The sequence below is a fragment of the Oryzias melastigma genome, linkage group LG16 (genome assembly GCF_002922805.2).
Source record: "Oryzias melastigma strain HK-1 linkage group LG16, ASM292280v2, whole genome shotgun sequence".
NCBI lineage: Eukaryota > Metazoa > Chordata > Actinopteri > Beloniformes > Adrianichthyidae > Oryzias > Oryzias melastigma.
The window spans coordinates 24,370,885-24,387,898 of NC_050527.1; the positions used below are offsets into that span (position 1 = coordinate 24,370,885).

General features: G+C 41.1%; 2 protein-coding genes across 2 annotated transcripts in view; both read left to right on the plus strand.

Moving 5' to 3' along the window:
* Positions 1–13,255, plus strand: part of dhx16 (DEAH (Asp-Glu-Ala-His) box polypeptide 16) — a 19,145-nt gene extending 5,890 nt beyond the window's left edge. The window contains exons 8-21 of the mRNA XM_024258443.2: positions 59–250; positions 415–525; positions 593–708; positions 817–1,027; positions 1,602–1,700; positions 2,853–3,005; positions 3,877–4,017; positions 5,425–5,587; positions 5,670–5,788; positions 6,120–6,187; positions 6,651–6,813; positions 6,907–7,068; positions 12,629–12,802; positions 12,877–13,255. Coding sequence (XP_024114211.1) covers positions 59–250; positions 415–525; positions 593–708; positions 817–1,027; positions 1,602–1,700; positions 2,853–3,005; positions 3,877–4,017; positions 5,425–5,587; positions 5,670–5,788; positions 6,120–6,187; positions 6,651–6,813; positions 6,907–7,068; positions 12,629–12,802; positions 12,877–13,005 — 2,001 coding nt within the window. The 3' untranslated portion in view covers positions 13,006–13,255. The remainder of the gene's footprint in view (positions 1–58; positions 251–414; positions 526–592; positions 709–816; positions 1,028–1,601; positions 1,701–2,852; positions 3,006–3,876; positions 4,018–5,424; positions 5,588–5,669; positions 5,789–6,119; positions 6,188–6,650; positions 6,814–6,906; positions 7,069–12,628; positions 12,803–12,876) is intronic.
* A 561-nt stretch (positions 13,256–13,816) lies between these two features.
* rnf183 (ring finger protein 183) lies at positions 13,817–15,631 on the plus strand. Its single transcript, XM_024258480.2, has 2 exons — positions 13,817–13,997; positions 14,280–15,631. The coding sequence occupies exon 2, from the start codon at positions 14,311–14,313 to the stop codon at positions 15,232–15,234; it is 924 nt and encodes a 307-aa protein (XP_024114248.1). The 5' UTR covers positions 13,817–13,997; positions 14,280–14,310; the 3' UTR covers positions 15,235–15,631.
* Positions 15,632–17,014: the final 1,383 nt, after the last annotated feature.

Here is a 17,014-nt window from a genome sequence, read left to right on the forward strand (position 1 = left end):
CCCCCCCCCCCCCGCCTCTCATTCGTCTGTTTTTTTATTGTGAATATGATCCGCTCAGGATCAGGAAGCCCAGGCTCTGTCCCAGGCGGAGCTGAAGAAGCAGTCCATGCAGGAGGTGCGCCGCAGCCTGCCCATCTTCCCCTACAGAGAAGACCTGCTGGCCGCCATCAACGAGCACCAGGTGCTGGTCATCGAGGGCGAGACCGGTTCAGGAAAGACCACCCAGATCCCCCAGTACCTGATGGAGGAGGTGAGTCCCACAACAGCACCACATCCTGGTCAGCTTGAGGAACTGCCAAACAAAACAGTCTAAACTTGAAGCTCAGACATATTCATGAAAGTTTTTCTCAGAAGATTCTCCCTAAAGGGTTAAACTTCAGCACCCTGATGGTTAAACTGTTGCACTGTTTTCAGGGCTACACACAGGGAGGCATGAAGATCGGGTGCACGCAGCCTCGCAGGGTGGCTGCCATGTCTGTGGCGGCCAGAGTGGCCGAGGAAATAAGCGTGAAGCTCGGTAACGAGGTGAGAACCATACATATTGGGAGTTTCGATGCTCCCTTCATTCCTGACCGCTCCTGGTGTCCTTCAGGTGGGCTACAGCATCCGTTTCGAGGACTGCACGTCAGAGAGGACCGTGCTCAAATACATGACGGATGGCATGCTGCTCCGGGAGTTTCTCACCGAGCCGGACCTGGCCAGTTACAGGTACCGATTCATGTGGTCCGATCTCGTTTCTCCTGAAAGTCTTATAGGTCTGGACTAAAGGAGAATTAAACCTCCCAGAGTTGTTCTTCACACATGTTCTCCCTGCAGCGTGATCCTCATAGATGAAGCCCACGAGCGAACACTGCACACAGACATCCTGTTTGGCCTTATTAAAGACATTGCCAGATTCAGACCCGACCTGAAGGTTCTGGTGGCGAGCGCCACTCTGGACACGGAACGCTTTTCCAGCTTCTTCGATGACGCCCCGGTTTTCAGGATTCCCGGCAGGAGGTTCCCTGTGGATATTTTCTACACCAAGGTGAGACAATGTTTAAATCCTCCATTTTATGTGTGTTTTTGTTGTTTCTGATGCTAAATCTCAAGTTTTGTTTTAAACTGAGGCTTCAATTTTTTACCTAATGAAGTTCTAAAAAAGACAGAAATTATTTAGTTTTACTCCTAAAAAGAAATATTTTGTTTATTGGTCATATGATAACATTTAAACTGTTTTATAAAAATAAAAGAGATAAAAAGGGAGAATGTGGACGATTTCTGAACATGAACTGACTAGTTGGATGGTTGGAGAACAAACTACAATGACTCAGTTTGAAAAATCCTTTTATTGATTTACATAGATCTTTACGTATAAAACAAAAAATGTTTTTGCTTTTAGCTTTGAAAGTTTAACTCTTAGTTCCATCATAGTCCAGTTTAAACCACCAGTTCATGAAAACAAGCAGGATTGAATTTGAACCTTTTGAAAAACAAAATCTCTTCACACTCACACATACAACTTGACTGTATTAGAAAGTCTCGTCAGACACTTTCAAGTTTGCTTCTAAGCCCATGAACATCAGAGCTGTGTTGATGATTGTTTGTGATGTGTGATGAAGGCTCCTGAGGCAGACTACCTGGACGCGTGTGTGGTGTCGGTGCTGCAGATCCACGTCACTCAGCCTCCTGGAGACATCCTGGTCTTCCTTACAGGACAGGTAAGCTTTATTACAAACAAATAAACGTGAAAAAAACCTCTACCATTTTCCTTTATCAACTGTTTTCAGACTTTGAGCACTTAACATTTCTTCCTTTTTCTGTGATGTGATTGTATGGAAGCATATTGCATTCATTTTGGAAAAAACACAAAAATGGAGGAATCTTTGTTCTAAATTTTTTGTGTATGAAAAACAAAAATGTTTTGCATTCCAATTTATTCTGTAATTTTAGTTCTAATATTTTTAAGAACTACACAAAAGCTCATCTGCACATGAAACTAAAAGATGACCTTCAGTTAAAAGCTACAAAGCCTCAATGTGTCCATGTCACTGACACGATTCATGTTCGTTTTGTTTATGTGTTTGTTTCGACATCGCCAGTCTGGATCTTCCTACTTAATTTATCCACAAATATTACAGAGCAAAATGTTGGGGAAGTAATATGTATTGACCAGAACGAACCGTGTATTTACACTTGTGAGTCAATCCCGACTGGGCACAAAGCGACCAGGATGCTCACTTTGTGGGTGTGGTCAACTTTGTGGCACACAGTCTGTTTTTCAAGATATTTTTAAAAATATTTTTGATATATATTTTTTTTGTTTTTTAGATATTTTTTTCTAACTTTTTTATATACTTTTTTCTATTTTTTTTAGATATATTTTTGTTGTTCAATATGTTTATATGGAAGCATATTGCATTCAGTAAAAAAATAAAAAACAGGTGATCTTTGTTCAAATCTCTTCTGTGATTTTTGTTCTAATATTTTAAATAACTACTGAGCAAAGAACTGCAATCTGGGCACTAACCTCATCTGATCATGAAAACTATAAGATGAGCTGCAATTAAAGGTTGAAAAAGCCCCACTGTGTTTGTGTCGTGTTTCTGTGCTCGTCATGATGTCGCCACTCTGTTTTGTTCCTCTTCCTGAATTTATCCACAAACATTACAGAGTAAAAGATATTTAAATTGATTTTCTTTACACAAAAATGACACACATTTACATAAAAAAATCTAAAGTAATGTTAGTGTTTTTTTTAGTAAATAGTGGATGGTTAAAATTTCTCAAAAATAAAGTTAAATGCTGTGTTTTTTCAGGAAACATGCTCCATTTGGTTTCATGTTCCGTTTGTCTTTTGCTGTGTCCCGCAGGAGGAGATCGAAGCGTGCTGCGAGCTTCTGCAAGAGAGATGCAGACGGCTTGGATCAAAGATCGCAGAACTGCTTATCCTCCCCATTTACGCCAACCTGCCGTCTGACATGCAGGCCAAGATCTTCACCCCGACTCCCCCTGGAGCCAGAAAGGTGGGACATGCTTCTAAAAGGAGGAAGACATCTGCTATTAGTTCTCCGAGAGAGGGAAAAATACTTGAGTTAATGGACAATTCAGTAAAACCACAATAAAGAATCTTTCTGTTATGACTTAAGACCTATAGTAGTTTTCTACATGATTTTCTTGTGAAAGTGAATAAAAAACAGTTTGTCTGTGTGTAAATGTGAATCAAATCACAACCATGCACCAGGTATACATTGTATTTCCTACATAAAAACGCATTTATGTATTGAAAAGTTTGACATGTAGTTCATCTGTTGCACTTAGTACAAAAACATTAACACCACCACCTGGGTCTTATTTTTGTGAGTTTTTTCCTTTTAAAATCAGACCAAGGTTGTGCTTTATGGTCGTTTTACTGCATCTTCTAAGCTGTGTCTCATTGTTTACTGTCTTATCCACTATAGCGTCGCTCTTTACATATCTAGGACAATGGTAACAGGCTAGCGTAGCATCTTTATCCTATGTAACTGATTGAATCGGTCAAACTTTATTTGTAAAGCACTTTACAACACATGTTTGAGCAAAAGTAATTTTCATAAAAATCAGTTTAAGTGAAAACTGATCTTTTGATAATTGTTCCAAAAATATTATAATGCAAATAATAACTTAATTTTATGTAATTTAAATAAAATATTTTGTCTTTAATTTTCTTTTTTGATTATTTTTAGGATGGATTTATTTTTCTAAGCTGATACTGAAGAATTGAATTCAGCATTTTGTATTTCCACCTTAGGATGCTCAATTTGTATTATCAGTTAGTTTCAAACTAAGATTGTCATGATGCCATTTTGTTTTCTGTTCACTTTTTTATGTTAAATGTTTGCTTCTCATCAATGTAAGGTGGTGGTGGCCACCAATATTGCAGAGACGTCCCTCACCATAGACGGCATCATCTACGTCATTGACCCAGGCTTCTGCAAGCAGAAGAGCTACAACGCCCGCACAGGCATGGAGTCGCTCATCGTGACGCCCTGCTCACGGGTAATCCTCAGATTTATTCAGAAAAGTCTTGACTGTACCTCATGTTAGCTTTAGTTGGGCATTAAGTTTTAGGATCTCCCGTAAATTTTACTTAGAATTTAGGAGTTGACTCGTTTCCTTACAAAAAAAAATCATAAATATGTATTTATTTTGGGAAATTAACAGCATTTAGGTGAAAGCCAAGGCTTGAATTTAGAGTGGGCTGCTCAGAAAAAGCAACAAAATGTTATAATTTTACAAAAAAACTTTATTGATCCCACAAAGAGGAAATTACCTAGTTACCATAGCTCTTTTAAAAACAGCAGATAGATAACCTTAAAAAGGTAAAAACAATGAATATTGTTTAGTGTTTATAATGCATTTTAAAGTCAACTAGCTGACAGGAAGAAAGATCTCTGTGCAACCACCGTCTCATGCAAAGGATGATGATGAAGAGGATTGTTCATGATGGATTTCAGTTTCCAAAACATCCTCTTATCCACCACGGTCACAGACTCCAGGGGACATCCCAGAACGTTGCCAGATCTCTGGAGCAGTTTGTCAATCCTCTTCCTGCTCCTGTCAGTGCAACTCACTGCAGATTCAGATGAACAACACCTTTAGAGTCCTGCAAACTCCAAAAGATCTCATTCTCCTCATCCCCTCCTGCAATCTCTATCCCTTCTGCAGTCTGCAGTTGTATTTTGTTGTTGCCAAGCGACAACAGCTGATCTTGTAAACAATGCCCCCGCAGAACAAAAAAAATGGTGGAAAATAGTCCAAAAAGGAGCACCTGGCACTTCACTCTCTGTCAAAAAGGGTTACGAAGAGAATAATAAAAATGAAAACACAAAAACCTTAAAGCTAACATAGAGCTAGAATAAATGTCTTTTATTATTTATATTTTAATGATCAATTAAATGCTATTTAGAAATGCATGGAACATTTTCAGTGTGTGACAGATTTACTGCAATATTAACATCAGTCTATGTGCAGTTTGTTTGTCCTTGAGGAGGAACTCAAAGGCTTTTTCCCCTCCTTCCTAACTAGTTGTATAAAAAGTGTCATAGTGACGTAGACGGTAGTTAAGATTATTATACGTAGAAGGGAAAATCCCAGCCCACGCTCCAGCTTCTGCTGAGCCCTAAAGAGGGAAAGCTTTGTTTAAATCACTTTAGAAGTTTCTAACTTTTCCCCCATTTTTATCATCAAATATGTTAGCAAATATGGATGTGGTTCAGTACATTTAATTATTAAAAAACATTTTTCTCAACAGTCACAAAGCTACTGACTTATATTTTAAAATGTAAACAATAGAAACCTGTGCATTAACTTGTCCCGAGTTCACCAAATTAATCTGGTTGTTCCTGCATGTGAGTGTTTGAACCTCTGACTCCTGACATCTTCATGTTTGTGGTTTGATGCCAGGCTTCTGCCAACCAGAGAGCGGGTCGTGCCGGCAGAGTGGCTGCTGGGAAATGTTTCCGGCTGTATACCGCCTGGGCCTTCAAACACGAGATGGAGGAAACAACCGTGCCTGAGATTCAGAGGACCAATCTGGGAAATGTAGTCCTGCTGCTGAAGAGTCTGGGTGAGGCGAGGAGCGCAGCGGCTCTTATTTACAGCTGATTGTTCCACATTTGTTTGATGATGATTTTTGTTTTTCCTTGTAGGGATCAATGACTTGATTCACTTTGACTTCATGGACCCACCTCCTCACGAGACTCTGGTTTTGGCGTTGGAGCAGCTGTACGCTCTGGGAGCCCTAAATCACCTGGGGGAGCTCACAAAGGTGCAAAGCTGAATAATTCGTTTTAGAGGGTCACTGGGGCTAAATCTAGGTCACTTTTTAGGATATTTAAGTCTATTTAAGTCTAAATAATCTATTATCTATTAGCTTCAAAATACCTTGTGAGGATGACATTTTTGAAGCAGGTAGATAATTGTTCTTAGTATTTATACACAAATAGATTTGAGAACATTATTTAAAAAGAAAATGGTGGCCAAACTTGACCCCTTGGGTTCTCCAGGGTTAAAAAAAAGGGTCAACCGATTATTTGATTATGATCCTCGTTGTTTGATGGATGAATTTAGTCTTAACTTTTGCATTTCCATGCTTTCAGCTGGGCAGAAGGATGGCCGAGTTACCAGTAGATCCAATGCTGAGCAAGATGATCCTGGCCTCTGAACAGTGAGTGTCTGCTTGAAGTAACCTTTAGTCTGTGGTTTTAACCTTTATATTGTGTTCGGATCAAAATTGACCCGTTTTCAAGTTTGAGAATATAAGGGTAAATACATCCATCATTCTGGCCTCCAAGAATCCATGTTCACAGCTTCTGTTTAGTCAGGTCTTTTTTTTTTTCGAAATATTTTCCAAAAAAAAGTTCCACTGTCTCACTTTTCTGGTCTCTTAAGCTGGAAAAATTAACTTCCTGTGGTTTGTTTAAGGTGGATTAGATATCATTTTACCACTAAATGACAAAATTATTTTAAGAAATGATCAGCCTGACTTAAGTCTTTTTTTAACTCTTCAACTATCATTTTTATCATAACTGTTTTTCCTCTAACTAAAACAGAAAACTCTCATTGGGTGGCTTGTTAGTGGAAGCTGTAATTCTCTGTTAGCCTCCTCTGTTTCATCTTCTGTCCTCCAGGTACAAGTGTTCAGAGGAAGTGCTGACCATAGCAGCTATGCTCTCTGTCAACAACTCCATTTTCTATCGGCCCAAAGACAAAGTGGTGCACGCCGACAACGCCAGGATGAACTTTGTGGTTCCCGGAGGAGATCACCTGGTGCTCCTCAACGTCTACACGCAGGTGGGACAGACATCCAGTCTTCTGTGTCTGTGAAACCATGCAGGAGAGATGAGGAGGTCAGGTCCAGGAATAACTTCCATCTGTGTTCCTCAGTGGGTCGAGAGTGGATACTCCACTCAGTGGTGCTACGAGAACTTCATCCAGTTCCGCTCCATGAGGAGAGCCCGGGATGTCAGGGACCAGCTGGAGGGGCTGATGGAGCGCATTGAGGTGGAGGTAGTCAGCTGTCAGGGAGAAAATGTGCCGATTCGAAAGGTTAGTGCTGCCAAAAAGCATAAACTCAACATACACCCAACCCTGCTGCTTTCTGTCTTTAATGAGCCATTTACTGATGAGGCTGATTTCCACTGCTCCTTTTGTGGTGCGCTTCGGTTACGTTGACACAAAAAATAGAATGCTCAATAATCATTCAGAATGTTTAAATCGTTTGCGTCTGATATCTGTTCCCCATACACCACAAAACGCAAGCTTTACACAGAAGTCCTGTTTCAAATCTGTCGAAGAGTCTGTGTCACAACAAAAAGCCAAAGAAATGGGAAACAGGCACTTTTCAAAATAAAAACTTCTGTTGTACTTTTAAATTAAAACTTGATCAGATTCTATTTCATATTTAAGGTGACGTGCCCATGCCATGACGCACATTAACACCGCAGATAATGCTGGTGTCCATTTTTGCCATAAAATTTTCATTTTGGCAGTACAAAAACATATTTATGACAATTTTTACAAGGACTCACTGAGGAAGGAGAAATGTTTGGGGCCAGATAGCTTAAAGTCCCACTCCAAGCATATTTTTTCTATTGTTTGCAGTGATCTTTTAATTATTATGAGGTTTTTAGCCAAAATCATAAAGCCTTTGCTGTTTTTTAAGACATTTTATGCACAGCGGTAGTAGCTCATTACAAATACAATTCTGGTTTGTGGGTGGGACTGTTGGTGCAGAGCAACCGTCTGTCGATGAGAGCTCTGTTTGCACGCTCATGTACGAGCCTCAAGCCAACATTAATAAATATGCAAAAATAATGACAAGTAATATTGGGTCAATCCAGTCATTCAGTTTTGAGCTAGAATCAAAATTTGCCACAGCACGAATGTTGAATGCTCATCATGCTTCGCACACGTAATCGTGAGCGGGCCAGTGTGCGCACAGGGGGAGGGGAGACTTTACCACGCCCACTTCAGCAGCTGCATCATTAGTCTGAGCATTATCTAGCGTACAGTTTTCTGTCCAACGCGATTTAAATGAAGAAACACAGTTTTAATCATAAATTATTTTATATAGATTTCTACTATGATAAAAATGCTACAAGAACATGTTAAAAACACAAAAAGACCATTTTCATTGGAGTGGGTCTTTAAAGGGTTAGTAATGGGGTTGTAGGTCATTTTCGGTGTTAACTGTATTTCTCCTTATATTTACCATTTCCAAATGTTTTGCCGTGTTTTGAGCAATAAATATTGAAATAAAATGGCATTTTTGCGGCCAAATTTGGCAAACCTGTCTCTTCCGGGTAAAAAGCTCCGTTTTGGTCACGTGCACCACGTGTGACGTCACCAGAGACAATATAGCAAGATGGCTTCTCCTTTGCGTGTCGGAGCTAGCGATAGCGGCGATATTTCAAGGTCCACAATTCTGTCTTCAGACTCAGATTGTGGAAACATTTGTTCTGAAAGTGACGCTGATTCAGAGGCGCCGGGTGTTTGTGGTTTGAGGACTGTAAAGCCCTATCAATCTAGATGCTGACACTCCAGCCAATAGGAGGACAGGGTGGGCAGCGCCTTCAGGTTATTCCTTTGTGATCTGCTTGCTTTTTTATTTTATCTGATTGTTTCTGTTTTTATTATTATGAGGGGCTTATCTTATTAAATTATTGTATGTGTGGGGTATAGTTTTTCTTGTATTTTTATTTGTTTTATGTACAGCATTTTGAGCTGTTTTTTAACTGGAAAGGTGTTATACAAATAAAATTAATTTCAATTGAATTTGAATTTGAATTTGAGCCGGCAGCGCGGAAAGTAAGAGCTCACAATTTGGCAATGACACTGACAGTGTCGCTGAGAATGCCGGTGAAACCGAAAGCTGTCAGTTTATCAGAGCCATGCTCGAAGCTGGAAGACGTGGAGCATCTCGTGAAGCTTTATTTACAGATCGGAACCTTTTGGCGACTCGAAATCAAATCATCAATGACGCTGACTATCCGGGTCGGTAATGCAGAGTTTCATATGCAAAATAAAGAGCTTAGAGACATGTTTGCAGGACCGTCCGCCACTTTATTATTACTTATTTATTCCCTTATTTATTCCCTTTATTCACACACCCAGAAGCTCTTTCACCACCTTACTGCATGTCTCTGACGTGCGCAGAAAAAAGGAGAACGTAAACAGTTCTCCGTTCTCCACATGAATCGTCCCGTTTCAACACACAACAACAACAGGGGATGACAACAGTCTGTCACGTTAGCTAAGTACACTGAAAATTCCGAAAACGATTCCTCTTCAGATGAAAGCATCACACAAAAATGAATGAGATCTGATCTTTCACGGAGGAAGAAATGACTGGTGGACCGCTGCGAGTGTCGATGGTTTCATCAACGGTTCTGCAGAGATCCTGCAAGCCACCATCAATAATTAATAAACTGCAAATCAAACAAAGAAACTTCCAAACATGTGCAATGTTTTAAACATTCAGTTTACCCGTTGAAATCAGAAGCTTTTCACAGTTCAGTCAGTCTGATTCTGCTCAGTGTTCATTCACAATAGGCTCATTTCGATTATAAATCTCGTAAATTTACAACTTTAAAAATCATAATTTTATTTATTTATTTTTTGGTGGCCCTAATACTCCGTCGGACCATAACACCGATGTTTATAGAATTCAACTTTGCTGCAGCGCCGCACACACATACATGTATCTGTTGACACCCTGGGTCCGCCTGCATTCTGCTGCTGGCGCTGTCTCACTCACATGACGTCAACGCGTCACGTGACCCAAATCGAGCCGTTTCTGAAGCAGGGCGAAATGCGAGTGTGATTTGTCGTTGATTTTGTCAAATTTTACAAAAACCTGCGTTTGTCATCGGTAATTATTTGTTATTTTTGATACATTAGAACATATGGAATATATCTGGATACTTATTAAAGCTTTGTCCCAGGGCATTACTAACCCTTTAAGTTTTGGATATGTGAAGAGAATGAGACAAACTACTCGACACGGGGGTGGCAGGACGAACCACTCCTTCGGGAGCGAGGGGGATGCGGTACAGACCAGAGATGCAGCGGTGACTATGTAAACTGATAATCATGAGACGGAGTACCCACGTGACGCAAAAGAAGAACCGGTTTAAGTTTGGGAACCCCACAGAGCAGGACAGCTGATCTTCGTCTTTGACGGAGTTCATGATGATGATGATGATGATGTCAAAACTTCTTAAAGATGTTAAATTCCTCTCCCAAATGAGATGACATTTCCACTCCTCATTTCTGCATTCTCCAGTTGAGACTGAAAGCGGTTTTCTTTGCTAAAATAATTTTAGTTGCAGTTTTTTTGTCAGACTTATTTCTTTCAATCCCAAAACTTAGACAATCACCATAGTTTAATCTGTTAATCTATACCAGTTTAGGGTTTTGAATTTAAACAAATTCTGGTTTCACAGACAGTTCTGTTCTAAAGGCTCCACCTGTTCAGGATCAAATTTAGCTCAGACTAAAAAAAACAACAACAAGCAGCAACGTGTGCTTACCATTTATCAGATGTGACAAACATCCCCGTGACAAAGAGGCCTCCTGTTTCACCATGGATACATGTAGAAAAGCAAAACCACCTGAAATAGAAGAACTCTGTTGATTCACACATCCAAATACTTTTAATCAAATTCTTCCAGTTTTGTTTGTGCAGCAAAAAAATACCAATACAGTTTAATTTATGAGACAGCACATTGTAAATCAAGCCAAGTGAACGTTGCTTAAAATAGAACAGTTTCACTAAAAGAAAGAGATGAAACTGACTCGTGGTTTTTTTTACCATTCAAATGTCTGCAAAACAGAGGCAAATGAGAGCAGATGAAGGCCTACAAATTTCTCCTAACATGAGTGTAGTTCCTGCTTTAAGTGTTTAGTACTCCAGGAAGCTGAAGTACCAAGAATTTCATTCATCAGAGGTCAACAAAGAATTCACAGAAAGCCCAACAAGGGAAAAATTTCTCCACTTTTGAACAAGTTAACTGAGTCATTTGTTTAAGGTCCTCCTGTTCTTTAATTGTCCCCTGTGGGTCACTTTTCCTGAACTCTGTGAGTTCCTGCTAAATCTGGAAACCGAAGACAATGTCATAGGTTTGTTAATCATCCGTCAGAAGCTGTTGCCTCCTATCTTTACAGCAGTTCAGGAACGCACCCTTAAAGTAGCCGAGATAAGCTGAGGGCGTTTCTGAACTCACCCCTTCTCATCACAAACCTCTGTTCCTCAAACAAAAATATTTGCACAGTTTTTCTTTAGATGGGCTGCATGGAGAAGTCAGTGAGACCCACAGTCAGCAAATGTAATCATAGCGATGACCCAGAAAACAAGTCATCCCTAAGAAGCTAAATAGGTAAAGATAGAAAACATACTTTCATCTCAGTTATTTACTCCAAGAAATTCCAAAATCTTCCAGGAAAACTGCAGTTTTAACAGCCTGAAATGTTCATTAGTTTTCTTTTGTACATCCCAATAATATCAGATGTTTGGATTTGACCTGGAAAAACTGTTTAAACTCTAAAAATGAAACTTTTTTGACAACCAATGAATTTGTGTGCAAAGATAAACTGTAGTCCCTTTTTTAAAGCATCCCTGCAATACCATTTACTCAATCTCACGCACAAAATAATACTTACAAAATACAGAGTTTGTTTTTTTTCTGACTTAAACTTTTTGTGACAATAACAGAATAAGTAGACCACATCCCGTAAACATCCGGAATTGACATCGACACATTATTTGCATTCAAATGCACCCCTATTTACCCCCATATGTTTGGGTAATGAACAAAATGGGTAATAAAAAAAATACATATTTATGTTTTATTCTGATGTATGTAGTGAGACCAGTTGTTCAAGTATTTGGTAAATGTGTGTGTTGCAAGTCTTATAGAAAAGGTTAGTCTCTCCTTGTCATAAATGTCTTTAATTATTTAAAGCCCTGTGACGGGGGCTCCATTTCTGAGGTATGATTTTATTTGTCTGCACGAGTTTTGTGTTTTTAAAGTAAATTGGAGTAGTGCTCATAGTGCTCAGCCCCATTTTATAATCGTTACATCAATATTCAGCCTTCAGATGTATCAGTAAACAATTATTCCAGTTAGTTATTTGATTAGTTTATTTTTTTTTCCTCCCACCGGTTGTTCTACATAAATTTTGTTACCCATTTGATCTCAAACAGGAAAATCCCGTTTCCATTATTTCCTCCTGAATCTATTCCCGATTGCTGTCACTGGAGAATGTTTGGGGACGTTGGTTTGAGCCCTGATAAATACCTGAAACACAGGTGTCTGTGGAGGTAAACAAAGCCCGCCCTGTGTGGCACTGAGCCGACCAGATGGACCGGTTCTGTCTGTGTTGACTCAGACTGAAAGCTGATCGGGTTCTTCACTTCCACCTCCATCCTGCTCTGATAACCTCTGTCCACGTCTCAGAAGAAAATTCGGAGGCTTTTGGGTGTTTATTTTTTTGTTGTTGTTGTTCATTAGTTGTAAAATAATAAAAATCCAGGCAGATGTCTGCTTAGTTCATTAAAAAACAGAATTGTTTGTCTCATAAGTGTGTGGGTTTGTGCTCCTCTCAGGCAGTGACAGCCGGATACTTCTACCACACAGCCCGGCTTAGCAAAGGCGGCTACAAGACGGTGAAGCACCAGCAGACGGTCTACACCCACCCCAACAGCTCTCTGTTTGAGGAGCAGCCCCGCTGGCTCATCTACCACGAGCTGGTCTTCACCACCAAGGAGTTCATGAGACAGGTCTGCCCGCCGCCGCCGTGTTTCAAGTGTAAACAGGTGAGGGGCTTTCCCACTGATCCTGCTGCTGTTTACAGGTGATCGAGATTGAGAGCGCCTGGCTGCTGGAGGTGGCTCCTCACTACTACAAGAGCAAGGAGTTGGAGGACAGCAGCAACAAGAAGATGCCCCGCAAGCAGGGCAAAGCCAAGGAGGAGCTGGGTTGAGGAGAACCAGGCACAAGTGTCCACAACACACGACGGAAAATTCCAAAGGAACTGCATTTGCTCACATCTGCAGAGGTTATCTGGTCAGAGCAACAAAGCAGTCATCACTGATGAACTGGTTTAATCATAAACAAGAGAACAAAGAAAAATGCCCAGTCATGGGGTGGGTTCTCTGGGCCGCTGGATGCTGCTCTAGCCTCGAACGCCACTCTTAATCTTCATTTTTCCTTGTAATAAACTTTTACCATCACCTGCTGTTTTCAGGTCATTTGTAGTTTATTATTAATAAAGATTCTTTATTTTGAGGTCTGAACTCCTGGAGGAAGTGGGGATTTCTTTTCATTTTCCTTTGTTGCTAATTAACAGGCTAGAGCGGCTCTTCCTACATGTATTTGTTTTTAGCGCGGTTAATTTTCAACACTAAGTTAAACAAACTGAGCACCATGTTTTGGTTGTTTAATCTGGGGTTTTAAAGAAGAGTGCTTTTAATGAAAAAAGTAAACGTTACATTTAATGTGTCAAACCTCCGTGACAGACCAAAATCAGGTGGATCTCTGTTCCTCGTCTGTCAGCAGAGCAGCAGGTATTACATGAGAGTCAATGACAGTGGAATTTTCCCCACTCTAAAAAGCATGCAGTGAGGGTTAGCTTTTCACTTTAACACGAGTTACATCAGTCAAACTGTGGTGTCCTGCTCACAAGGGGAGGGAGTGAAGGTGACAGCAGCAGATTCTTGCAGCTGGTTCAACTGGTCAGACAAGGGAAAAAAAAAAGGCGGGTGGGAGGCGGAATGGAGAGCTCGCAGGAGGCAGTGCCATGGTTGGAATTAGGAAGCCAGATAAAAGAAGAAAGACGAGACAACAGGAGAGAGAGGAGCTGGTTCCACAGCTCTCTCCTCTCTGTGAGGAGGACAACAGTAGCTGCACAGATTCCCAGAGGGATTTAATGCGGGATCATCTCTGTGGAGAGCTGGTTTTCATCCAGCTCAACAGGTCAGTGCATTCATTTTAATTTCCAGTTTATTTATAGAGCCCAATATCACAACACAGTTATTTCAATTGGCTTCATAATAATAATTTATTTTATGTAAAGAGAAAAAACTGTAAGCATCCCTTCATTTACCAGAGCTTGATGACATTTTCATTATTTTTAAAGAAATCAGCTTTTAACATGTTCTGTTTGTGTTGTTTAAAACCTTGTGGCTCAGCAGGTTGAAGCTGAACCCTCATCTTTCCGGTTTCATACCATTCTTGCATGATGTGCTCTTTCCATAGCTGCCTCTACCTTTAACATCGTACCCCCACCATGAATGAAGGCAGGGAGCCGGGCAGAGCTCCGGGGGGGAGTAACCCTCCTCTGGCTCCCAACGTCAAGCCCAAGCCCAACCAGAATGAGAAGAACACCAAAGAGCAACACAAGACTAAGGAGAGGCCCGTAAAAGTGAGGAGATCAAGGAGCACGGACTCAGAGAGGGGGGAGAGAGGGAGGAGGAGAGAGCGGGAGAGGGAGAGAGGATCCCGTGGACGTAGTGAAGACAGCCGGAGACGAGAGAGGAGGGATGGGGCGAGGAGGAAGAAGCCCCCTGAGAATGATGTGGAGGACACTGAGTGCAGCATCTGCTTCTGCTCCTACGATAATATCTTCAAGACTCCCAAGCTGCTCGCGTGCGGCCACACCTTCTGCCTGGAGTGCCTGGCTCGCATCAATGTGACCTCCACCGAGCTCAAAAACCTGTCCTGCCCTGTGTGCCGGGAGGTAACCGAGCTGCCCCACGGCCGTGACCTGCCCCGCCTGGGCAACAACCAGGACATCATCCAGAAGCTGCCCTCGCAGATGCAGAGGGCACTCTCCATCCGTTTCCAGCGCAGCAAAGGCAAGCTGATGCTGAAGCGCGCCTCCTCCAGCAAACCCAGCGCCCTCTCCATCCCCACCAAGAATCCCAACCCCCCAGCGACGAGCACCAGTCTGAGCGAGGCGGAGCAAGGAGCAGCCCCAACCACGGTGCTGAACGTGGGCAGACCCCCCAACAGGACAAGGGGTCGCCTGCGCAGGTTGTTCCGCTCAGACCAGTGCTACTACGCCGTGGTGGCCATCATCATCACCATCACGGTGGTGATCCTGCTGGTGGCCATCCTGGCCTTTGTCATCGTTCCTACTGTGTCCATCCATAGCGGAACCCAGAGACCGGGGAACCACTCCAGCTCAATTGAAGTCCAAGACGGCGACTGAAACCAGGGGCCAAACCGAAGGGCCCCCACACAAATGAAAGAACGCTGCTGGAACCTGTTCTACTCAGTGTGATGGGAAAACTGAAAACATGAAAACAAGCTGCAAAATGAAGGAAAATAAGGACAGGAACATTTTTCTGGATGAGCAAGCAGAAAAAAAACTGAGCCAGCGCCTGCTTTTATTCCACTATCACTGAGAAAGAAGAGAACTGAAGATTCAAAAGCTCGAAGTGCACTTAACTCAGGGACACGATATTTGAGGATTACGTCAGACGGATCCAAACTCAGGGTTTCCTTCTAAATGTTTTATACCTCATACTTCTCCAAATATGTTTGTAAATAACTGTAAGTATTATAATGTATTTCCCATCAAATGTACCAAATAAAGCCATTTTTATGACAACAAAAATCCAGGATTTGGTCAATAACCCTTTCAAATATAAAATCCAAAAGGTTCAAATAAATTCAGAATTGCTTAATGACTTTACTTAGGTAAGAGGGAAATGTAACCTTGAGTTACATTTAGCTCAAGCTCGTGTCCCTCAGGCTGACGAGCCTGTTCCACTAGTGGGTCTGATGCAGGCAGAGTGATCCATGTCAACAACAACCTGCAGGAATGTCAGCCTCATAATCTGAGATCTGACGCTGAGCCACTTTACATACGAAGGCGAGGTTTTCATGTCACCCAAAATGAAAACAAAGTGAGTTGAGCAAACTCCCCCTGGAGCTGGAAAACGCTGATGGTAAAGAGGATTTTTACCGAAAACACAGACAACAGATTTTTTTTTTGCTTGTTTTTTGATTCCTCTGGGATTTTGCCTTCCATGTGGGGCAGCTGTGGTGCAGTGGTAGGGGGGTCGACCTCTTATTGAAGATTGCAGGTTTGATTCCCGCCTTGCCCGCCCATGAATCAAAGTGTCCATGGGCAAGATGCTGAACCCCAAATGAATTCTGTGGAAGGTTGGCATCATCAGTGTGTTTGAATGGATGAATGAGTTTGTGACTGTAAAGCACTTTGGGCCTTCGAGGAAGGTAGTAAAGCAATATATAAGTATATGCCATTTACTATTCCATCATGGTTTGCATCGTAGATTGGAAAAACTATCAGATCAAAACAGCACAATTCAACTATATATTTAAGTGAATTACACATTATTTTTACTTCTGCTTTTATTTATCTTTAGAGTTTTAAGACACACCATTTAACAAAGATGGGCTCTTTTAAATTAAATGCCAGATTGGAACTACCGGTACAAATATTTTGTGAATGATTGTCTTTTTTTAGTTGACATGTTTTGACTTCACTGTTTTCTAATACGTCATCAGATGAAGGTTTGTGAATCAACGTCCAATACTTTTTTTTTTTTCTTGGATGCTGTCTCTTCAAGTCCTTGAATCTTCTAGTGAAATCAATATGTTGTTGAGCTATTTGGACTCAAAAAGGTCTCTTAAGAAACAAAAAGTTATTTTAGTTGTCAGACTTCGTCATCTTTCCCACAATTTCAAAGTCTTTGTTAAGGATGACGGTGCGTTTTCTGCTGGATTTACATCCTGGCATTTTAAAGAACGTATTTAAATAAGAATTATCTTCCTAACATAAAAGTTCTTTCCCTTTCCTTGTGTGAATTACCACCCTGCGTTTGTGTTGAATGAAACTTGCATAAAATCATGTAACTCTAAAAGTCATATAAAGTCTGGGTTAAGCCTTATTCATCAAGTGGATTTTCCCAAACAAATCCACTTTTTTCCAGGAACATCCGTACACAGGGAAGGCTGCTGTG